Source organism: Lygodium microphyllum, chromosome 9 (genome assembly GCF_053477565.2).
Source record: "Lygodium microphyllum isolate KBCC chromosome 9, Lygodium_microphyllum_v1.1.10, whole genome shotgun sequence".
NCBI classification, from domain to species: Eukaryota; Viridiplantae; Streptophyta; class Polypodiopsida; order Schizaeales; family Lygodiaceae; genus Lygodium; species Lygodium microphyllum.
Window position 1 is genome coordinate 151966779 of NC_141143.1, and position 24703 is coordinate 151991481.

Consider the following 24703-nt stretch of genomic DNA (forward strand, 5'->3'; position numbering starts at 1 on the left):
CAAGTGATGAGAGAGAGAGAGAGAGAGAGAGAGAGAGAGAGAGAGAGAGAGAGGTTTCTGCACAGGGAAAGAATAAATGTTTCCCTCACCACGGTCACAATGTTGCTTTATGACACATGAAACGACCTAGGGTAGAGGAGTCAATCATGTGACACCTTTACAAAAGGTGCTATGATCTCTACAAATTTGTTGTAATTTGGCAAACAAATTGGATCAGCAATTGCACAGATGCATCCCCATAATAGTGCAAATGACACAATCAAATGTGCAGCTTCCCATGGGTGCATTGCTGAGAATTTGTGAATTGCAACAAGAAAAAAAAAGGGCATTTAATTGTTGACATCCAAGTTGCCTAGTAAATAGTTCGCTACGGGATGAGTAATTGCGTTAACTACCAAAGCAAACGACCTTGTCAGGGCATTAGTCCGCAGGTAAACTCTGTACAAAGTGTTCGCTTACTGTTACCTGCTTTTTAACCACGGAATTGCGCTCCCCTAACAATTTTGCTCGCTAGAACGAGAATGGCCGCCGTTTAGTAAACCCACGGGTTTGGCATCCCGCATTCTGTGACTGATGATCTTGTAGCCTTGCAACAGCCAAAAAAAACCTCCTTGCGAGTGCAATTCAATGCTGGGTTTTGGGGGGCGGGGGTTTGGCGAATCTTCCATCCTATTCGTTCGTTTGTCTGACATACAGAATCCCTTGTCTTTATAGAAGCTCAACGTCTACGATGCTACAGTCCTGTTTGCTTCGGCTACCATGCTAGGATCTTTCGGACGACCTATTATTTCTATACTCCGAAAACTTCGCCACTGTCAGGTGACCACTTTCGATGTGCAAGTCTTTGCTGTTAAAGTCATTCGGAAAGCTGGGAATCCAAATAAACCTCACACATCTTCATCACGAACATTAAATTTGGCTTATTGCTGCTTTTTATAACGATTGGGATGAGATACTTATCTGTAGGCTTTCGCAAAGGAAATCCCCTCTGTACCAGGAAATCGAGGTTCATGGCAAATATCATTGGCTTTGTGTGCCTGCTGCAACAAAGGGCCTCGAAGACACTTCCACGGTAAGATTATGCATTGAAAGAAGGAATGGTTGTGTGTTGGGAAGAACTAAACAGAGCATTGAGCATTTTGGAAAAGCAGCGTTGTTCAAGCCGCTGGACCGACTCTTTAGAACCTTTACCTGACAAAGATCAACTTGGTTAATTCTTGAAGACATGAATTGTTTACCAGCATCCTAACCGGCACTCGTAGCACATGGTATGTTTTGTTTGTGAGTTTAGCTGAACTCGTGCAATGACGAATTTGGATTTTCTGCCAAGGCTGTTGCAGGGTTTCGTGTGGAGACTTCTGGAATGCTGTTCAATAGAGTCACAGGAATGCAAAACACGAGCTTGTCCGATGAGCATCCTCAGTGTCAAACAAAGGTGGTATTTGCAGATGCAAACAGTGTCCAATGTTTCAGTAGAGTGGTTGATAGAGCTTTCAGCACAGAGGTGGAGCTTGTGGCAGGAAATGGTGCAGAAACTGCAGAGCTGGACCTTGTGGCAGAAGAAGGTGCAAACAGTGCAAGATGTTGCAGTTATAGCACAGAGTTGGACCTTGTGGCAGAAGAAACTCCAGTCCTGGAAGTGTCTTCAGAATCTACGGAACTGGACCTTGTGGCAAGAGAAGATACAGACTTTGAACTTTCTGATGCAGAGAATCTATGTAGAGTTGAAACTTTAGAAGCTGAAGATTCCACGCATTTGGAAGACCAGAATCAAATGAACCAGAAAAGATGTAGCATGAATGTTCCTGGAGTCAAAACCAAGATTGATTTGCTGCCAAAGGTTATGATCTTAGGAAGACCAAATGTTGGAAAATCAGCATTATTCAATAGGTGCGAACCATACAACTCTCTCTTTCATGAAGATTTAACTTGTTTTTAAATCAAATCCTGTGAGCGGCCTTTTTGCCTTCTTTTCATGCGCTTTCTTATTGTGTAAGGGGGCAGCTGAGTTAACCTTATAATAGGTCCCCATGTGTAAACATATGTTAAACATCATATTGAGATAAGCCTACAGGATGGTAGCATGTGTATATAGTCCAATGCAGGTGGTGAGGTTAAATAACTATGAACTGCAGGTTGGGTGCAAGCACAACAAGAACAATTCGAACAGAAAATGGATCATAGAACTCAATCTATCCTTTGCATAACGCTCTCTTTAGCTGATCATGAAGCACACAGACAATCTTTGGTTTTTGTTAGGAACTTCTCAACTCATATGGCAAGCCCATAAGATGAGCTTATTAGGACAAAATGATTTAATAGTGTGATTCAGTTTTTCACAAAGGCTTGAGCATCAGGTGTGCCTTAGTTTTGAATCTTTGGAGTGGTCAACTACTTAGATGGTTGAGCTTCCTTGTCAATAGTGGACAATACTAAGGGCAATGTTGTACATATAGGCATAGGCTATCTAGAGTGTCACCACTGAAGTCTCTGTTGGAAAATGACAGCTAGCTATGGAGAGAAAAGAGAGACAATGAGAGCATGCTGAAGCGAATAAGTAGATTGTACTTCCTGAACTGAAAGAATGAGAATGAAAGGTACAAGATAGATCTAGCTCCAACTCAACTAGAGTTAACTGACTCTAGCTCTAACTCTAAGAGTGGTGACACAACTTATAACTTTAGTTGTGTTCACACTAAGAACTTGTAGGGCAAGGATAGGTACGGAGATCAAGGTAGACAGACCTTACGCGCAGTGAGGGAGACAGAGAGAGTGCGAGTGAGCAGAGTAGAGAGTGAACACGTTTTTTTGGTACAATGACAAGAGTGTACCACTTTAGGTTTTTAGATAGATATATGTATGAAAGTACAATGTGCTAAGGGTGTGTCCACACCCGTGTACTTATAAAAGGCATGATGGACCTTTATTCCCAACAACCTCCCACCTAAAGGCAATGTGCCTTGAGAGGAGAAAAGAATCAGCTAAGTCTAGGTATGTCCAAAGCTGAAATAAATATATCTATCCAACTCCCATCATCTGTTGGCAATGAGCAAACTGCTTTGCTGGAAGACCCTTCGTAAGGTCTGCAGGATTATCATCTGTATGCACTTTGACAAGCTCAATGCTCTTGCTGTCAAGTACATCTCTAATGAAGTGATACTTCACTTGCATGTGCTTTGTCTTTGCATGAAAGACAGGATTTCGTGCTAGCATAACAGCACTTTGACTATCACAATGGAGAACAGGTAACTCTGTGATGCCAAGCTCTCCCACCAGACGTGAAAGCCATAAAGCCTCCTTGCATGCCTCAGTGGCAGCTACATACTCTGCCTCTGTAGTAGACAATGCAACACACTTTTGTAGCCTGGAGATCCAAGAGACCGCTCCTCCTGTGAAAGTAAACACATATCCAGAAGTGGACTTCCTACAATTTGCATGACCAGCATAGTTTGCATCCGTAAAGCCAACAACAGATGCCTTCTACTTTCCAAAGCAGATGCACAACTCCTTTGTGCCTTTGAGGTATCTCATAATACCTTTCATTGCATCCCAATGCTTCTTGCCAAGGGTTGCTATGTATCTGCTAATCACTCCCACTGCAAAAGCAATGTCAGGACGTGTAGTAACCATAGCATACATCAAATTGCCAACAGCGGAAGCATATGGTATCTTGGCCATTTTAGCCTTCTCATCATCAGATGCAGGGCTATCCTCTGCATTGAGTTTCACATATGGAGGCAATGGAACCCCAATTGTTTTTCCCCCTCCATATTGAAACGCTGCAAAACTTTGGAGATATACTTCTGCTGAGATAGATAGAGTAAGCCTTTAGATCTATCTCTGATTATTCGCATGCTAAGAATGTGATTTGCATCACCAAGATCCTTCATGTGATATACTTTTGCTGAGATAGATAGAGTAAGCCTTTAGATCTATCTTTGAGTATTTGCATGCCAAGAATGTGATTTGCATCACCAAGATCCTTCATGTCAAAGCTGCCATGAAGACTTTGCTTCAATGAATCCAAGGCATGAGTATCCCTGCCAGCAATCAGCATGTGATCAACATACAAAACCAAGATCAACATACAAAACCAAGATAATCAGGTTGCCATCTACTGCCTTCTTGGTGTACAAGCAGTGATCCACTTGACTTCTATGAAAGCCTTGGGACTGCATGAATGTATCAAACTTATGATACCATTCTCTTGGTGCTTGTTTCAGCCCATACAAACTTCTTTTGAGTTTACATACCATTTTTTCTTTCCCTTGTTCAACAAACCCTTCAAGCTGTTGCATATATATGTCTTCATGCAGATCACCATATAAAAACGCAGTCTTTACATCCATCTGTATGAGCTCCATATCCTCAATTGCAACCAAGCCCAAAATGATTCTCAATGTAGTTATCTTGACTATAGGAGAGAAAATCTCATCAAAGTCAATTCCATGCTTCTGCTTGTATCCTTTTGCAACCAATCTTGCTTGTACTTTGGTGAGGAACCAGAAGTGACCATTTTGTAAACCCATTTGCATGGAAGGGTTTTTTGCCCTTTAGGCAATTGCACCAAGTCCCAAGTGCATTTTTTTCAAGAGATTCCACCTCTGATAGCATGGCTTTATACCATTTCTTGCTGTCCTGATTGTCTATTGCTTCCTTGAAGCAAGACGGTTCACCACAGTCTGTCAACATGACATACTCAGCCACATTAATTGCACCAGGAACAAATTTGTCAGGTTGTATAGTAGCCCTAGACGATCTCCTAACCCAATGGTCATTGTTTGCTGGCTGTTCTTGCAAATTTCCATTTTCAATATGCTGTCCTGGCATTTCAGCCTGCAAATCAGCATTAACAGCTTGCTGTCCTGGCTGTTCCTGCACATGTAATGGCTCATTTTCATGGGCAATAGCTGGCTGATCATTTCCAACATCATTTCCTGCATTTACAGGTTCATTTACAGCAGGTATTTGCTGCTGTACAACGGGCACATTTTGCTGTCCAAAAGGTATTTCTTCTCGGAATACAACCCTACGGACCTCCTCAGTCTTTTCGGGCTGTTTGTGCATGCGATTATCGTGGAAGATAACGTCATTGCTACGTACTATTTTCCTTTTCTTGGGATCCCATAATTTATACCCCATTTCACCCTCATCACCATATCCTAGGAAAATGCATTTACAGGACTTTGGCTCAAGTTTGCTGCATTTTTCTTTACGAATGTTCACAAAAGCCTCATAGCCAAACGCTTTCAGATGAGCATATGAAGGTGGCTTGCTTGACCACGCTTCTTGGGGAACCCCCCCGTTTGGTGACCGATTAATCAAGTGAATGACTGTCATAACAGCCTCTGCCCAAAAACCATGGGGTAATGCAGCATGAGACAGCATCGTACGGACCTTATCCTGTATGGTCCGATTCATACGCTCTACAACTCCAGTTTGGGGTGGATTATGAGGGGCAGTGAGCTCCCTCTTTATCCCTTTGCTGTCACAAAATGCCTGAAAGGCTTTAGACACATATTCCCCACCATTGTCAGAGCGAATATACTTAAGTGTCTTATTTGTCTGATTTTCAGCCAATGCTGAGAATTTTTTAAACTTGTCAAGCATTTCATCCTTGCTACGAATAGGGTAAACCCATACTTTCCGTGTAGCATCATCGACAAGGGTGACACAATATTTATTTCCCCCTAAAGATAATCCTGGCATTTGACATACATCCGAATGTACTAACTTTAGAGGAGAAGATTTCAAAGAAAGAGACTTTTTGTGAGAAGTCTGTGCATGTTTGCCATAAATACAATGATCACAGTGCTTAAAATCAGCATAACGAAGACAAGGCAAGTAACCCAAATGAGAAAGCACTTTCATTCCTTTTTGACTCATGTGTCCCAACCGGCCATGCCACAAAGAAACACTTGGCTGCTCGGTCACGGCAACAACATGGTCACGCACACTAGATACATGAAGTGGATACAACATATCACTCTTGCAACCTTTGGCAATAACCCTAGATCCCTTATAAATCTTTCATTTTTCATTAGCAAAGGTGATATGAAAACCATCATCATCTAGCTGCCCTGTGCTAATCAAGCTCTTCTTGAGCTGAGGTACATGCTGTACATGCTGAAGTGTAAAGACAGAGCCATACTGAAACTGTAACTGCACATTGTTAATACCTGCAATCTCACATGCATAGTTGTCCCTAAGATGAACAACACCATGTCGACCCCTTGTATATGCGGAAAACCACTCACGATGAGGGGTGACATGAAAGGAAGCACCTGAATCAAGAATCCAGGTATGCATGTCATCATCTGTATCTGCAAGTAGAGTATGTGCACCAAAATGTGAAGAGACAAAGAGTACATCACTTCCACTGTCACTGTAATGAGTGACTACATTCACCTCTTCAATTTTTACATTGTTTTTCTTAGGCTGACTGTCCTTCTTCTCTTCCTTGCAATCATCTGTCTTCTTGCCTTTTCCTTTCTCTTTCTTCCATTTGTAGCAGTCATGTTTAAAGTGACCCTTCTTGCCACAATGATGGCATTCAACATCTTTTCCATGTGATTTACTGCGTTTCTTGCCATTATATTTGCCCTTTTGCTGTGATCTGCCTCTAGTATGCAAAGCATTGGAAGACTTACTAGATGCATTGTTCTGCCGATTCATTTCTTTCATAAGTAGAGCACTCTCTACATCAGCATACAAAAGGATCACATTAGAATTGCTCATAGCAGTCCTGAATGTATCCCAACTCTCTGGTAGAGTGCAAAGCAAGAAAGTAGCCTTAAATTCCTCATCAATCATGAACTTCAAGGCAACCAGCTAGCTGAAAATGGAGTTAAACTCACTCAAGTGAGTAGACATTGCTGTACCTTCTTTCATATGCAAATCCATAAGCTTTTTCAGCCAATACACTTTACTTGCAGCTCTCTTTTGTGCATACAGTTCTTCCAGTCTAGTCCATATAGCATATGTAGAATCCAAACCTTCAATATTGATGAGCAAGGCATTAGAAATCGATAGCTCTATGGTTGAGTGTGCAAGCTCATTCAACTCATCCCAATCGTCCTGATCCATGTCCACAGGCTTTGCCCCTTTAGTTTTGATCGGTTTTGCCTGCTTCTTTTGTAACAGGATATTGTAGCACTATTTTTGCCACACTGCAAAATTATGTGTGCCTTCAAGCTTCTTTATATGCATCAAATTACTGCTGTCATTGCTGCCAGCCATGGTTTTCAGCTCAAAAGTAACCAAAAAACTAGTAAATGCAGGCCCAAATTGTCACCCAAGTGACCAAGGTACAAACAAGTATCAATCAGCAATAAATGACCACGCGGAAGTACCAATTTCAAATCTGTAATTCAGTTTTCAGAAGCACCAAACCAAGTGCTATAGCATTATCCAACTGATTACAGCCCTTCTAAAGGGCATGTGCATCACATTACATGAGAAATCCCAAAATTTCAGCTGCAATTTCTGTTGTACGTGTACCCACGGGCATAAAATTTGGCATGAACGGTCAAAAGCCCCAAAATTTTGTGCTCAAAAGCGTCAAACACTCATTTGCATTTCCTTTGTCATGCATAGAACTGTCCAATTTTGCCAAAATAAAGCAATTTCAGCAAAACCCCCAAATTTTACCAAGTGTTGGTGTCCAAATTGCGCGGAATTCAACCTGCATGTACATAAAATGACCAAATGCTGCACAAATTTTGCCCAAATCGCAAAAGCCCCAAATTCCACGAGGTCCAATGTGCCTCAATGTCAAGAAATTGGGTAAATTTCAGCCCAATTTGTGCATGTAAATTAAAAGCCCCAAATGTCGGAGGCAAGATTTCACAAATTCTTGCAATTTTCGAGACAAATGTGCTTGTCCTGCATCACATTCTCCAAATCTGGGAAAAGCCCCAAATTTTATGGATCCAATGTTGAGAAATTTCACTCAGATGAGTAGAATTTCAATAATTTTGGCGAGATCCCCAATTCAAATGCGCACAATGTCTGCAATTTCTGACGCAGATGCCTCAATTTTGCATGAACAATACTCAGTTTGAAGATGCCCCAAATTTTTGTGCCTAAATCTGCACAAACTTGCGAATTGTGCTTGAGCACGCAAGCCCCGGTTAGTGAGCAAGGGGTCTCCTTGTAAAATTAATAAAAAATTGATGTGAATTGCTGATATCGTGACGAAAACATCAGCCGTTGACCAGCCGCCTGTCCCACTTGCCTGTCACCTAACAAATCTGCCTGCGCCTGTCCTCGTGAGCTGTCGCCTCCCTGTCGTCTGCTGTCGCCTGCCAGGGAGGATTCGTTTGCAATTGTCTGCTGTCGCTTGACTATTACTTGCCTGGGAACTGTCGTCTGCAGTTGTCTGACTTGTGCAGGCTGTCGCTTGCCTTTCGCCTATAAGGCAGACCAGAAAACTGACGACTTGACCTGTGGGAGGTGATAGCTTGCTGAAATGTGTTGCCTTGATGCCCGCGCAGTAGTTTGCTGAAAAACGACTTGCTGTTTTCTTCGCTCGCGCGAGCTGAAACTGACTCGCCTTGACTTCGGGAAGTGCGCACCCCTTCATCGAAGCTCTGATACCAGTTTGTAGGGCAAGGATAGGCACGGAGATCGAGGTAAACAGACCTTACGCGTAGTGAGGGAGACAGAGAGAGTGCGAGTGAGCAGAGTAGAGAGTGAACACATTTTTTTGGTACAATGACAAGAGTGTACCACTTTAGGTTTTTAGATAGATATATGTATGAAAGTACAATGTGCTAAGGGTGTGTTCACACCCGTGCACATATAAAAGGCACGATGGCCCTTTATTCCCAACAAAGAACTAAAAAAGAACTAAAGACTAAAACATTGGGTGTTGCCCATAGAATTGGGAAATTCTAACACCTCCTTGCAGTGCTGATGTGGTAAAGTACAGGAATGATCAATCACCAAAGGGTAGCAATTTTAAGGATTCACGAAAAGCCTTAAACTTCTCATGAGGTAGTGCCTTGGTGAAAATGTCTGCAACATTTTTTTGTGTTGGAACATACATCAAGCTGATCTCTCTTGCATAGCACCTCTCTCTAACATAATGGTAATGCACCTCAATATGTTTCGTGCAAGCATGAAACATAGGATTTTGTGCCACTGCAATGGCACTCTAATTGCTAGAAAGAATGGGTGTGGGACCCTACAATGGTCTATGTAGATCAGCCAACAATGTGTGCAACCATACACATTCCATTGTTGCTTTGAAGGTTGCCCTATACTCAGCCTCACAGGATGAGGTAGTCACCACTGTAGGTTGTTTCTTGCTTAGCCATGAAATGCATGAATGGCCCAAAAAGAAACAATGTCCACTAGTAGAGTGCCTAGTGTTTGCATCACCAACCCAATTTGCTTCAGTATAAGTTTGTAATTGCAAGTCTCCCCCCGGGAAATAATAATGCATGTGATTGAATACCTTGCAAGTATGTGAAGATTTGCTTAACAGCTTGCCAATGTATAGTGCGTGGGCTATGCATATACTTGCTCACTTCAGATACTGCATATTGAATGTTAGGGCATGTGTTGCAAAGATAAATAAGATAGCCAACAGCTTGTCTCCATAGGAGTATACATAGGTTTGTAATCTTGCATATTAAACCTATGTAACAGCTTATCCACATACTATGACTATGACATGATGATACCATGCTGATTTTGGGTGAATTGAATCCCGAAATAATAGTGTAGACAGCCCATGTTTGACGTATCAAAATGCATGTTTCAATTCAGCCTTGAAATCTGCAATTTTTGCTTTTGAAGGTCCATTGAGTAGCATGCCATCTACATAAAGAATGATAATCAGCAACTCCCCTTTTCATTCTTAATGTATAGAGTGGGGGTAGTTGGGCTGTTTTTGAACCCTTTGTTGGCCAAATATGTATTTGGAGTATTATGCACGAGGAGCGTGCTTGAGAATCCTTTGCTGGCCAAATATGCATCAATTTTAGAGTACTATGCACAAGGAGCTTGTTTGAGACCGTAAAGAGCTTTGTTTAGCTTGCATACCATGTGCTCTTTCCCCTTAACCACAAACCTTGGAGGTTGTGATACATCAACATCATCATGCAAATCCCTATTCAAGAATGTTGTCTTAATGTCCAACTGATGTACTTTCCAACCATAATTTGCAACCATAGCAATTACATAACTCACTGTACTTATACGGAATGTAGAAGCAAAGTCTCTTCATAATCTATGCCCTTTTTATGCATAGCATTTTGCTATCAACCATGCTTTGTACCTATTGATGGTATCATTAGCCTTGCTTTTGAGTTTAAAAACCCATTTTGTGCTAATGGCCTTCTTGCTAGGTGGTAAATCCACAATATCCCATGTAGAGTTAGTGGCAATAGAGTCTAACTCATCCTGCATGGCTTGCATCTTCCCTCTCTATTTCTCTACCCACCCCTCTTTCACTCTCTCTTTACCTTTCTTTGTTTCCTCTCTCTTTGTTTCTTCCCTCTCCCCCCCTCTCTCCCTCATCGTTTCTCGTGATCTCACGAGTAGCCTTTGGCTTTGCTTGCCTTTGAAGGGCTGTTGTAATATTTGCAATTTCCAATCATCCCCTTGCTGCCTTGTGATACGTGTACCTGTTGACGAGCTACTACCACCATGCATAGTCAAAGGGAATGGGTAGGATGGACCTGTGGGACGTCAGGACGTCATCCTCGAGGTGGACATGTGACGAGATGTGCCACGTCTTCACGTGATGCCACTTTTTGTGGTGTCACAAAGTGACAGGATGAGATGCGAGACTAACTTGTTTGTGATGCAGAAAGAGATAGACATGGATGGGGTTGATTGACTTCTTGATTGTGAGGTCCTATTTTAGCCATATTATACCTGACGTTTAATATATTGATTAAATGTGACTTGAGGTTCAACGTTAACAAGGGTGATGATACGTCAAATAAAAAATGAGCTGAGCCTTTGCTTTTCTAAGGCGATACCAACTCGTTTATTTGCGTTGAACACAAAGACGTATCCCAACCGTTCTGCCACTTGCGATTGAATTGAGAAAGGCTCAAGCAAGCTCCAAGCTCCACCTTAATAGTGTGTTTGCAACTACAACCTTCCCCTCTCTCTCCCTCTACAGTCAATACACACTCTGATGTAGCTTGCAAGTTGCCCCAAGTTTCAATCCCTTGTTGAGCTAAAATAAGCATTACATGTTGAATCGGCCTCTTAAACAACCCCAAACATGCTTAATTAATGAAGACCCTAAAATGATGTGCCATTTGAGAGAGTTTAAAACGATGCGTGGTTCGAGGTCCCAAAATTTTCTATGAATATGTAGGTTGTCCTCCATTTAATCGAATCTCGTTTTTGCAAGTTTCAGACACTCTAGCTTTGTTGCCCACATTTATTTGGCCAGAAGTGTCAGTGGTGACACTAGAGATGTGGCGTTTAATGGTACTTAATGCCGATCCGATGGGCAAAAATGGCACAGGGACACTTGGGAGATGAAATGGCCTAGCCAATTTAATTATTTATTGGTTAGTTTATTTTTCCGGACACATGAATAATTATTAAATTAATTTTCAGAATTTATATTCTGAAATTTAATATAATGGGCTGTATAATGCTGAAAATTTAGTTTGGAAGACTGCTGCTTGGCAAAACTTGCCCATGTAAGTTTGGGAAAGCTGAATTGGGGCTGAAGGGAGAAAGAAATCTCGTTTTTGCATTTTGCAGCTATTGGAAATAGAGGTTAGGTTGCTGTTGCTTGCTTTTGGGGACATTTCTCAGCCATTGGAGACCATTTGGGTGAAGGTGTTTGCATATTCCTAACTAGAGGAAGTTGGTGATCATGGCTGATGCTCTTTCTCTTGAAGGTTACAACCTCTAATGCTCCCTTTGTTGTTGGTGAATCCATTTGGGGTTGGAAAATTGGGACAACAGCTCAATTTTTCAAAATTCTCACGCTAAGTCTCTGAATTTTCTCTCTTTACTTTCTCTTTCTCTAGGCATTTCCCAACTTTGCTTCAAGTTTTACAACAATCCAGCCACCTGGTAGCCATGGGAGGTGAGGATTTTGGGTGAATCTTTGTTGTAAACCCTAATTTACAGCATAAATTAGGGTTTGGCAGTTGCCTTGGGAAGCGTGCCAGACATTCAAGACTCCAAGTCTTGAAATTATTTAGGGTTGAAGGTGACTTTTGGTTGAAATCAGGTGGATGACTAGACCTAGCTAGCCATAAAATTTGGGGCATTTTTATTCTTCTTGAAGTGGGTGAAGGCCAATTACTTGCCTAAATTAAGGAGCAAATTAGATTGAAGACTTGCTGGTCTCTTTGGACAGCAAGTGGAGTTTGGATTGCGAAGGGGATTGGGAGAATCCCATTGTAAATCAACTTCTACTTGAATAAAGCTAAAGAAATATCGAATGGGATACTAGTTTTGGGACCAATCGGGTGTCCATTGTCCATAGATTAGTAGGTAAACTTGTATTTTCAGTTTTGCAATAAATGCTTAGTGCTGTAATTAAGTTGTAATCGAGGAATTACTGCCCATTCATCGAAGAAAGGTTGGTTTCACGGTTCCATTGTTGGGATACCATCAAATCCTTTGAATTGGTGGGCCCGTGGCATTTGATTGCAACATGGGATCATTGCAATTTTGCTGAAATTGCTCTCAGCAGTGAATTATAGCAAGCATGTCTTCACACGGTGATACGGGATCAAGTGGATAGGATGCATCACTCCTTGATTATTCATGTGGTGAAGGGGGAAATGCAATGATTGATGTTGGATGTGATTCTTAGCATGGACAGTAAGCTGAAAACATGGGAAATGACCCAAATGTTGGCACTTCTATGCATCAAGAGGCTAAAGAATTGGATGATAGCTTCAAGGATTGGATGCGGATAGTAGCAAAACTGTTTTTTGAATTGACAAAGGATCTCTAGTTTACTTGATTCTTGAACACTCCAAGGAAGGACAACAAATGTAAGGAGAAGAAGACCTCTTCTAAAGCTTTTGGATAGTTGGAAGAACTGAAGGAGATGCCTAAGTATTAAATGCGGGAGTCCTTTCTAGCGGTGCCCCCTCACTCAGCTATCGAGAACGAGCACGAGAGAGTTGTCTTCGATTCTCCCCCCAGCCACGTCTAGGAAGTTGCTGGCTAGAACCCCAAGTCGTGTCTCTCTCACCAGCCGTCCCCTTCAGGTGAGTTATACTATTTTAAAACTCACTCACTTCCTAGGCTCCCCTTGGCCCCGTTCGGGTGCCCAAGGCCCCCGGACGGTCTCTCGCACTTGTTCCCCAAGTATTACACCATAAATGTAACATTTCCTTCCCCTTAAGAATCAGTTTCGTCCTCGAAAACGATATTTGGAAGGTCGAACTGTAAATTGGGAAACCTTTTCCCTAAGGTACTTACTCGCTCCCATGTTGAGCTTTCTTCTGAACAATCTTTCCATTTCACCAGATATTCTTGATAAATAGTATTCCTCGTTTGTCTGTTACGAACACTTGAAATTCTTTTTGGTTCATGTGGAATAGATTGGTCACCTATTAGCTTCTCAATGTTATCATTTAAGATTAAATTATCCATATCACCCAGCTTCTTTCTTAACTTGCTTAAATGGAAAATTGGATGTGTTTTACTACCAGTAGGTAGTTGGAGTTTGTAAGCGTGTTTTCCCACCCTCTTAAGTATTGTGAATGGACCACAATACCTGGGTGAAAGCTTTGGACATCGTCCTGTTTTCATGGTTTTAGTTTGTTCAGGCACCTTAAGATAGACCAATTTCCCTTCTTCAAAAAAGATGTCTCTTCGGTGAGGATCTGCATAAGCTCTAGCTCGATTTTGAGCTTTCTTAATATTTTCTTGAGCAAATTTTAACATACTATTCATATCCTCCAAAAAATCCTTTGTTGCCTGAACCTTTTCCTTGTGCAATCCTACTGCATGAGGAGCTCTGGGCTGAAACCCACACATTAGCATAAATGGACTATATCCAGTGGAAGAGTGTTTGGCACTATTGTATGCAAACTCTGCTATCGGTAAATACTCTTTCCAATTAGTTTGCCTTTTACTTACATATGCTCTCAACATATCTTCAAGGATTTGGTTAACCCTTTTAGTTTGCCCATCTGTTTGCGGGTGCTTCGCCGTGTTCATGCTAAGTTTAGTATCCAATTTCCTAAATACAGCACACCAAAATTGACTATCAAATTTTCTATCCCAATCAGAAACTATATTTGCTAGAAGGCCATATAATCGTATATGTTCTCTATGAACAATCTAGCCAATTCTAGTGTTTTAACATCAGTTGAAGTTGGAATAAACCTAGTCATTTTGGTTAACCTATCCACAATCACCCACACAGAGTCGTGCCCCCTCTGTGTTCTGGGTAATGCGACAATAAAGTCCATGGAGATACTCTCCCATTTTCTCGAAGAAATCTCAAATGGGTGGAGAAGTCCTTCCATTTTCAATCTTTCAGCTTTATTAACCTGGCATTTATTACATTTGACCACATAGTCAAGGATGTCCTTATTCATTCCAGGCCAATAGAATTGCCTTTTAATAAGATTATAAATCTTATTAACTCCTGGATGTCCCGCACTAGGGGTATCATGACACTCAGAGTATCTGGCGTCTTATTTCTTCATCTTTCAGGACACATACCCTACCCTTGTAGAGTAAATAACCATTATCAATGGTAAAATTCTTCCACTTGAATCCCATTTGAGCAACCCTTGATGCTCCATTTCCTTGTTGAACATCCTCATATGTTCCTTTCTCAGTGGAGACCCTTCCATTTGAATCCCCATTTTCTATTGCTTCCCATATGTTGGAATATACTAGATCCACCTGGCATTTCCCGTTTAAGGATTCAAGCAAATCGGAAGTGAACTTAGTAAAACTCAATTCATTTATGATGGGCATTCTGCTGAGTGCATCAGCCACTATATTATTATAGTTTCCTTTTCTATACCTTATTTCATAGTCGAACTCTTGGAGGAGTTTGGCCCATCTGGCTTTACGCCCTTGTAGATCCGGTTGGTCATTAAGCCACTTAATGCTCTCATGATCCGACAAGATCAAAAGTTTGGCACCGTACAGATAGTGCCTCCATTTCTTCATTGCATGTACTATTGCATACAACTCCCTCTTATAAATAGAATAATTCCGTTTTGCACGGTCTAATTTCTTACTTTCAAAAGCAACTGGTTGACCTTCTTGTAATAAGACCGCGCCTCCTACTCTATCACTGGCATTAGCTTCAACCACGAATGGTTTATTGGGATCCACAATTAATAGTATTGGAGCTATAGCAATAGCTACCTTAAGTTTTTGAAAACTTTCATTTTAGTCTGTTCCCCAATTAAAGCTCTTCCCTTTCCCTTTAAGTTGGTCCGTCATTGGAACAACTATCTTGGCATAATCTCGAATGAATCTACAATAAAATCCAGATAAACCTATGAAGATTTGCCTTCCAGGTTCCTTGAAGATGGGCATTCAATAATTGCCCTTACCTTTTTTGGATCCATCTTGATTCCCTCTTTCGAGATAATATGGCCCAAATATTTGACCTCTGGTGCGAAGAATTCACATTTAGTTTTTTTCGCATAAAGGGAATGGGCTCTTAACAATTGGAATACTAATCGCAAGTGTTCCAAATGTTCTTCTCTTGATTTACTAAATGTGCGAGGTCTCGCTCAACTGCCAAGATCCACGGATTGCTTATTGCTTCAAGCGTTCCAAGCCGAGCACTAATGGCTACCTCTCACATAGCCGATGCGCCATCCATATCTACGGGTGTAGTGAGCTTACCTCCATGTCGATCGAGTTACCTCCTCTTCCGCGCAGCCCGGTAGCTCCACGATCCAAGTGCAAGCTTCAAGTAAGCTCTATCCTCAAGCTCCACGCTCCAAGCTCCATTGCCGCGACCAAGGGAAGAGAAGAGAAGAGAAGAGAAGAAGAGAGGAGAAGATGGAGAGCTTCTCCTCCTCGGTTCCTCACCCTCACACACTCACTCTTTCACTCTCTCATTCTCCCTCTCTCAAGCACAAGCTCAAGCAAGCAAGAATAAGAAGAGATTTATGTTTGCAAGGGTATATTGACTCTGATTGGGCAGGAGATTATGACACCTGGTGTTTTCACGGTGGCTATCTATTTACCTTGGGCATGGTACCCATCTCTTGGATTAGCTGTAAGTAGGAGATGATGGTGGCTTTCACGGCCGAGACTGAGGATAGGACTCTCTACTAACTTCCCTTCATAGAATGGAGTTGTTGAGCGTAGGAACTGGACCATCGTGAATCTGACACACACTATGCTGTTCGCAACAGAGTTTCGTGAGCGCCTTTGGGTTAAGATTGTTGACACTTCGATGTACATCCTTAATTAGTGTCTGACTGTGGTTGTTAATACTTCGGTATACATTCTCAACCGGTGTTCGACTGCGACTGTTTTTTAGAAGACTTCGTATGAGGCATTTTTTGGTACTTGACTTGTAGTTTTCCACTTGTTATACACATATCTATAGGTAGTAGTAGGGAAATTCCTTTAGTTAAGTACACTAGGTGAGATTTAGCATACTCATTTCATTTGCTTAGTCAGTATTTCACTGCACCTAGGATATCGCATTGGATTGTATATCTTTGTGTGTTGAGATATTTGTAGTGTACCTATTCTTATGGCATGATTTATGGTTTTGGTTTATGTTTGCAAGGATATACTGACTTTGATTGGGAAGGAGATCATGATATCTAGTGTTTTCATGGTGGTTACCTCTTTACCTTGGGCATGGATTCCATTTCTAGGGCCAATTGTAAGTAAGAGACGATGGCATCTTCCACGGTTGAGACCAAGTATATGAGTCTCTATGATGGTACTACGAAGACTATCTACTTGAGGAGCTTAAGGGTTGTACTTTAGTTTCCATGCGACTCTCCTACCGTTGTCTACTACGACAACTAGAGTGTGGTTCCCCTTGTGGGCAATCCGATCATTACTCCACGAACATGGCATTCGGAAGTCCACTTCCACTTCATCAGAGAACAGGTTGAGCTAGGTACCATTCGCCTAGAGTTTGTGCCTTTATTAAACAATTTTGTAGACATATTGACCAAGGTGGTCAATTGACTGATGTTGCAGTATATTCTACTAAGGATCGGCTTGGATATGCCCTGCTCTACTTCTTCAAATTGACAAGGAGAGTGATTTCCTCCATGTTTGCCTTCTAGTTTGAGAGGGGGTGGCTTTCTTCTCTTGGTGGTAATAGGATGTTGTTTATAGTTTCTTTTCAAACATTATGTATCTTGTACTTTCTATCTTCATCCACATCATCAAAATGATATGATTGTAAAAGAACGCTTGGGCAAGTGAATAATTTTTTTGTCGAGGGTATTGTTCAAGTGGCACCACTGCATAGCATTTTGCATGAACATAATGATACCTACATTGCCTCTTGCATAACTCTAGTGCATTGACATTTTGTTCTTATAAATATGTATCTGTGCTTTCCAAGGCAGTCTCCCTTACATGCTTAGCTTTGCTAGCTTGCTTTCCACACTCTTTTTTGCCTCTCCACATACTTACTTGTATTCGCTTCAGACACCCTTAGCATATTTCTTTGTCATTGACATCCAATAGTGGTAGGGACAGCTTACTAATTTTGTGAAAGCCTTTGGGTCTTCCCCTTAGTCTCTCGTCAATTACTTAATTGACCACAATCCACATTTTTTGAAACAAATACTAAAAAAAAAATTCATTGTGGTTATATCTGCCTTTACAAGACTTAGAAGGCCAGTGGGCAGCTAATATGCACTCTTTGTTTGATGCCCTACCCTCTTTGGGGGTGACCACTTGGACTTCCTTGGTAAGATAACTATCACCTTTGTACTCTTGGTAGACCATTGTGCAGCCACCGTGCGTCCTTTGTTCGATGCCTTGGTTGCTTTGGGATTGGACACCTTGGGTTAAAAAAAAAAAACAAAAATAAAAATACACAAAACTTTGGGTTGGCCTTCTTTTCTAGCTCAGTTTTTGGACCTAAGAGGGAATATTGAGCCTAAAATAAGCATTACATGTTGAATTAAACTCTTAAATAGACCAAAAAATACTTAATTAATGAAAACCCTAAAATGGTGCGTGATTTTAGAGAGTCTAAAACAATGCGCGGTTTGAGGTCTTGAAACTTTCTTTAAAATAACTAGGCTGCCCTCCATTCAGTCCAATCTCGTTTTTGCAGGTTTTAGGTGCTCTAGCTTTGTTGCGCACACTTTTTTTGTGGAGGACATCTCAACCAAGGCTGCCTAATATTGTCTGCATCCATTTGATATGGTTTCTAGACTCCATTGTGAAGTCTACATTGGTTTGTGCCTGCATTTGCTGATCAATCACATTGTCTGCAAGATGACTTGCTGAATTGCTGTGTTTGTGATCTGTGGCTGCTGTACAAACTACCACGTCACCATACATGTGTTTTTATTGTTGTTACCTACCACGTCATCATACCTGCGTTTTTGCTGCAATCTGCATGCCATGCCATCATTAGCTTGTTGTATTTGTAGTTTTCTCTCTGTCCACTTGCACGACACTGATTCAACATTGCCCTTGTTGTGTTTGTTGTTGTCAGATATCTTTGAGGTTGCCTTGCTGCATTTCAAGATCCATCGGTATAACACACTCCCCAACCCATTACCTCTAACTTAGTTCTTGAGACATGAGAGTTTGGGGTGCAAGTTTCATTCCTTGTACAATTTGTTTTCTGCATGAGCATTGTATATTCGGTATTTGGTCATTCATTCATATTTCCACTATGTTCTTTGTCTTTGAGTTACCCTAACCATTATGTATTCTATTGAGTTTATACTTTGTCATACGCTAGGGTATTTCTTCACATCTCTCTCTCTCTCTCTCTCTCTCTCAAGTTTCAATCCTCCTTCTCATCTCATGGTATCAACATCCCAAGCACGAGGTAATCACTCTTGTTGAGGTAGTCATCATGGCGGAAGAACTAGGAGGAACGACGCATGGTCTTGGTGGGATGAGGTGCAGGTTGAGTGCCCTAGAAGTTGGGGGGGTCTCGTGCATGGGATCATCGCATAAGTGGGACAAGCAAAGTTTGAGCTCACTGCTTGTACATTGAAGGATATGGGGTGTAATATTGCCCCAACGCGACTCCCTAGAAGAGAAGAGAGCTTATAGAGAAGGATGTGGGGCTACGAGCCTTGTCTTTAGTGAGGAGAGCACCATGTCTGCCAGCTGTTGACCCTGTTGTATGTGCGATGGCATTGACCCCTCATGTATCTTGTGCACCATCTAGTGTTGATGCTAGTCACACCTTTATTGGAGATGCATTTGGAATAGAAACATCTGCTGGGTAAGCATCAATTTGATCCTCCCAAGTGTCTTAAAGTTGTTTGGGATCCACCAAAAGAAGAGTAAGCTGATGGTGTTGTTGCACGGTTCTTTTTCTATGATCACATTTCATTTAATGCTGTGAGGTTTGAATATTTTAAAGCAATGTGCAAAAAGACAACGGAGTATGGTCCAACTTATACTCCTTCATCAAAGACCTTGCGTACCACATTGCTTGAAAGAGAAAGGCAAGTGGTGGAGCAAGCATTTGAAAAACTAGATGTGCATGGCAAAAGAATGGTGTTTCACGTCATTGCAGATGGATGGAGTGGCTCACATAGGAGATCTATCCATGGGGTGGTCACCTACTCTTGAGGTCAGATGTACTTCATTTTTCTTCTTATTATGCTTCAGGAAGAGGAAAGTCAGCTTATACGCTTGTTGCTGAGTGGACAGATGCAGTGGAGTTTAGTGGCAAAGAACTTGTTGTGGGGTCTGTTGTTGATTGTGAGCCTGCAAATAGGGTGTAGGTGTTATTTTATAGAAGGTTTATCCTTTAGTTTTTGTGCCATGAGTTCAGCAATATGTCTACTAAAACACTATTGAAATAGTCTGAAACCCAGTTTACATATCATTTCCTTATGTTGCGTCAATTGAGCAGATGGAGTGGTGCTTTAGGACAGCTTTTCATTAGTGGGTTTACTACTTCACCACTTGCTGACATTGCTGCAGGGATAGAATGCAAAGAATTGGTAGAAAACCTTGTGTTTTGGGAGGATGTGAAGTGTATTGAGGCTATGGTATAGCCAATAATGCGTTTGTTGAGGCTCGTGAATAGTATGCAACCATGCATTAGTAAAGTATATGTGGCCATGGACAGGATGATAGAGAGACCGAAAGATTTAAGGCTTTAGATTTTGGATTAATTCTTATCATGAACTTTGTAGGCTGACGAGGAGGAGGGAAGCATTAGTTTATGACACTCCAGATGGGCATGTGACTCGTGATGTTCGTGAGGGAGTTGCAAAGATTGGAGACTTGCGCTTTGTAGTTTGTGATACTGCCGGCTTGGAAACAGAAGAGGGTCCTGAAAGTGTTCTTGCAAGGACAGCTGGGATCACATCAAGTGCTTTGTCTAGATGTCATCTTGCTGTGCTTCTTATTGATGGAAGGTATGCTTATCCTTAGATATTGTCTATCATGTTACTTCTGGTTTGACATTGAATTTTGAAGCACTCTTCTTTAAAAACAATTGCAGGGCTGGGATACAGCCATTAGACTTGGAAGTTGGAAAATGGCTACGCAAACAAAATGTGCCCATTCCAGTCGTTTTGATTATGAATAAAGCTGAAGGAATACATGCAGATAGTACTGGCAGACTTCTGGCCACACTTGGTGAATCTTTTACTTTAGGATTTGGTGAAGCTGTTGCGCTCTCTGCTGAAACAGGAGAAGGCCTGACAGATCTTTATGAAGGTTTAAAGCCTTTGCTTATAAAAGCCCAAGAAGACATAAATGCTGCCCAAGGTGCACACCTCTGTCCTGAAACTTTCTCAAATTCTAATATGTTACTTGTTTGGGGACTTGAAAGTATTTTTTGCTTGTTTTAAACATGGTTTATTTGTTTCTTTTTTGTTTGATCAAATCCAGAACTGAATTCTGAGGATGAATCTGGAGGTCCTTTGGCAATGCAGCTAGCAATAGCTGGCCGCCCTAATGTTGGCAAATCAACAATACTGAATTCCCTACTTCGACAGGAACGTGTGCTAACTGGGCCAGAACCAGGTCTAACTCGAGATGCTGTTCGTGTGAAATTCTGTTACAACAACAGAACTGTTTACCTTGTAAGTGTGGCCTAGTTGAATTATTTGTTGCAAGAGGGAGATGCAAAGTTGAATATAAAAGCATGGCTGGAGCTTGGAACAAAGAGATTTTATATCACACATGGCCTAGTCGATTTATGGTTTCAATGGCCTAAGTTTTACCATGCTGATACTTTACTATGCAAATGCAGGTGGATACTGCAGGTTGGATGCAGAAGGCACAGCTTAAACAAGGTCCATCAGCTCTTAGTGCCATTCATGCTAAGCGAAGTCTTATGCGTGCAAACATTGTTGCCCTTGTGCTGGATGGAGAGGAGGTATAACTGTATTTAACTATTGTTATGGATACAAAAAATAGGTGATTTTTTTTCAAAATGGTTTCGAAGAAAGTTGTTTCCGTTGTTAAAAAAGAACTCTGGACTTGAACTGAGCTGAAGGGATCCACTACTTAGCATTCTTCCTGTCTATGAAAGATCAGTAACCAAAATGCATGTCCACATACAAGATTTTTGTGAAGTGTACAGTCCATGCTTTTTAAATCTTAAAAATGCAAAGGCTGATTTGTACCTACACTGACTTCTGAGATTCCACATGTGACATGCATATGTCAGACAATTCACAATTCAAAATACGTAATTTTAAAATGTTAGCTATTGTGCAGAAAGCATTCTGAAGTGGCCTTGTTGCTTACAGTGTTGATGTCGTCTTGCACTGTGCAAAGCACAAGTCATACGAGATGACTTTGGAAGGTGGCTATCGGTGGTTGGCTGGCTGGTGTAGACCACACCTAGTATGCTTGTGGCTGCCTGGAAGAGCAGATGAGACTGAAGTTCAACTCATTATATTAATGAAGAAGTATGTCCACAGTAGAATGTGATTCTCTGGCTGAAATCGGTAATCAAAACTTCAAAGTCGTCTCCTTCTCCCCATTCAGAAGAAAGATGGTTTCTGAGAATGTATGCACACTGTAAAGCCCTTAACAAGTAACATAAAACAGGTAGTGCATCCTAGAATTCATGACATCCTAAACAGCTTCAATGGAGCTTGTATAGCCAACAAAACTCATCTTAAGAGCAGATATCACCAATATCTTTTATGAAGACTTTTTGTCACATGCACAACATTCTACAGTGCCAAATAGCTAGTTCAATAACACCGAGATATATGAACTATTCTTGGGGCTGGACAGGAAGGGGGTGTGGAAGATGTCCTCTTTCTATCCGAGGATGTCTTCCGCCACTCATGCATTACAATGCCTGAGGTATGGCATGAGTATGTGAGATTTTTATATTATTTACCAGGGTGGCCCCACATCCCTCATCATCAGTGACCTTCTCAGATCACAATACTCTCATCATGATGTGGATCGCTTGATAGACTAAAGAATAGAAGAGCTGTTCAGGAAGTAAAATTAAAGCCTCAAATACAGAAAAAACACCATCCATATTGGCTTAATTTAAGTACAAAAACAGCCCCAAAAAAGAGTCATCAAAGAAACAGGCATTTTATTTGATGACAAATGCCCAAAAATCTTGTATAAAAAGACATGTTGTGGGCGTTTCACTGTCTGTCACTTGAATTGTTGACCAGCCTACCCATCACCATCATTGCCTACCCTTTGCCATCATTGCTGCCATCAATGCCCTGCTGTCTACTGCCTTTTGTTGGCAAGAATGCATCATAAGCAACACATGGTGCCGCTGGTGACCGAGATTTGCTGCAGGTGATATTACAATCTGCTGGGTGACATATCTGGCTGCTACCGTGGCATGATGTGTCGCTGTGTTTGCTACTGCCAACACTGTTCCTGCACACTGCCACTGTTTCCAGCCCTCTGGAAGGCTGTGTTTTGCTACTTGTCTCCATCGACTGCTGCTAGACTCAGTCTGATTGGCTGCCTGTGTGCGGTCACTGCCCTCTGACATCAATGGATTGTTGGATTCAGCAGTTTTTCTGCATCCTTGCAGCCTCAGAGTGACCATCTTCATCCATTGCATCAAGCGACAATTGTCAGTTCCTCAAAACACAGGGTCCGAGGCTTCATTGTATCATTCTCATGTCTGTATATTATCTTTTTCATTGGGCATTCCTCAGATTGTGTTTATTGTTGTGTGTTGTACATTTTGTGTTTCTCTTTGTTTTCCCAAGCATTTTCTTACATGGTATCAGAGTGGGGTGCGCTTGACTAACACCCCACCCTTGATTTGGAAAGCTTAGCATTCAAGAACACATAACTTTGAATTCTTTTAGAGATGTCTCTACCAACCTCACCAAAGCACTTCCCCTTAGACCCTATTCCCACACATCTAGTTTTCTTCTCTTTAGAGGCTCTTCAGCTATTGGTCCTTTTTTTCGTTACTCCCATTGACATGTAGGCATTGGGCACAAGTCACCATGGAGGCCGAAACTTGAAGGAGAAGTCACCATGGAGACCAAAACTTGTACCAGTATGGGAAAATGAGAAGATGTGGCTCTAGAAGTAGGACAAGTAATACTTCTTAATCACATGTTTAAGATCGCCTTTGGTGCATCATCTTCTCACATGCAAATCCACCCATTCCACCTTGTACTTATTCCATTGACATTATTTATGATGCCTGTAGATGGAGGTGACAACATTTAATGCAGGCAGCAGCAGTTTGACACCTTCTTGGCAGCAGGCGATAGCATTTGGGGCTGATCAGAGCAAACATCAGTCAATTTTCTGGGGTTTTCCGCATGGAAAATTGGGAAGTTATCTCTCTTCAGCATCCTCCCACCTTCTCTAGTCCATTCTCTGATTATCTTAGCAAATTTCAGTCATTTGAAGGAGATCCCAACTAGATTTGGTGGGCAGTAGTGGAATTTTGGCTGTAAACCCTAGTTCTTAGTAGAAATTAGGGTTTAGCAGCCACCTTGGGACTTGTGCCAGCAATTGGGGGCATAGAACACTGAAACCAGCAGCTGGAATTCAAGGAATTGCCAAGGATTTCAAATGCTAGCCCATCCCATTTGATTTGGGGCAGCATTTGGCTAGTCAAGGGTTCAATTTGTACAATTCTTGGGTGAAGATCAAGGGGCAAATCGCCTAGAAGGCTTGCGGATCATTTATGACAGCAAGGGGCTTTTGGATCAGCAGAGGAGATTAACAAATCTTAGTTATACCCCATCCAATTGGAATACAAGATAAAGAAATACTAAAAGGGGCGCTAGTTTTGGGGTCCACAAGGTGTCCAATGTCCAAGATTGTTAAGGTAAAGGGTTTATTTCAGTTTTTTGAATTTGCTAATTGCTGTAATTGAGTGCTTGATTAGGATTTCACCATCCTTTTCAAGAAGAAAGGCTGATTTCATGGTTCCATCGCCGGGATACCTTCAAATTCTTTGACTTGGTGGACCCGAGGCGCCTAATTGCAAGCTAGAAGCTTTGTGCTAGTGCTATAGTTGTGCTCAGTTGAGTAATTACAGCAAGATGTCGTCATATAGTGAGATGGAATCAAGTAGTGATGATGCCTCTTAGTATGGATATTCACATGGGAA

At 41.5% G+C, this 24703-nt stretch overlaps 1 protein-coding gene across 2 annotated transcripts in view; it reads left to right on the top strand.

Moving 5' to 3' along the window:
* The first annotated feature begins 359 nt into the window (after positions 1–359).
* Positions 360–24703, top strand: part of LOC148031724 (uncharacterized) — a 53421-nt gene continuing 29077 nt past the window's right edge. For both annotated transcript variants that reach the window (XM_087685306.1, XM_087685305.1), the window contains exons 1-8: positions 360–431; positions 715–819; positions 967–1072; positions 1341–1890; positions 20310–20534; positions 20621–20889; positions 21013–21206; positions 21377–21502. In XM_087685306.1, the coding sequence (XP_087541432.1) occupies positions 375–431; positions 715–819; positions 967–1072; positions 1341–1890; positions 20310–20534; positions 20621–20889; positions 21013–21206; positions 21377–21502 (1632 nt within the window). In that variant the 5' untranslated portion in view covers positions 360–374. The remainder of the gene's footprint in view (positions 432–714; positions 820–966; positions 1073–1340; positions 1891–20309; positions 20535–20620; positions 20890–21012; positions 21207–21376; positions 21503–24703) is intronic.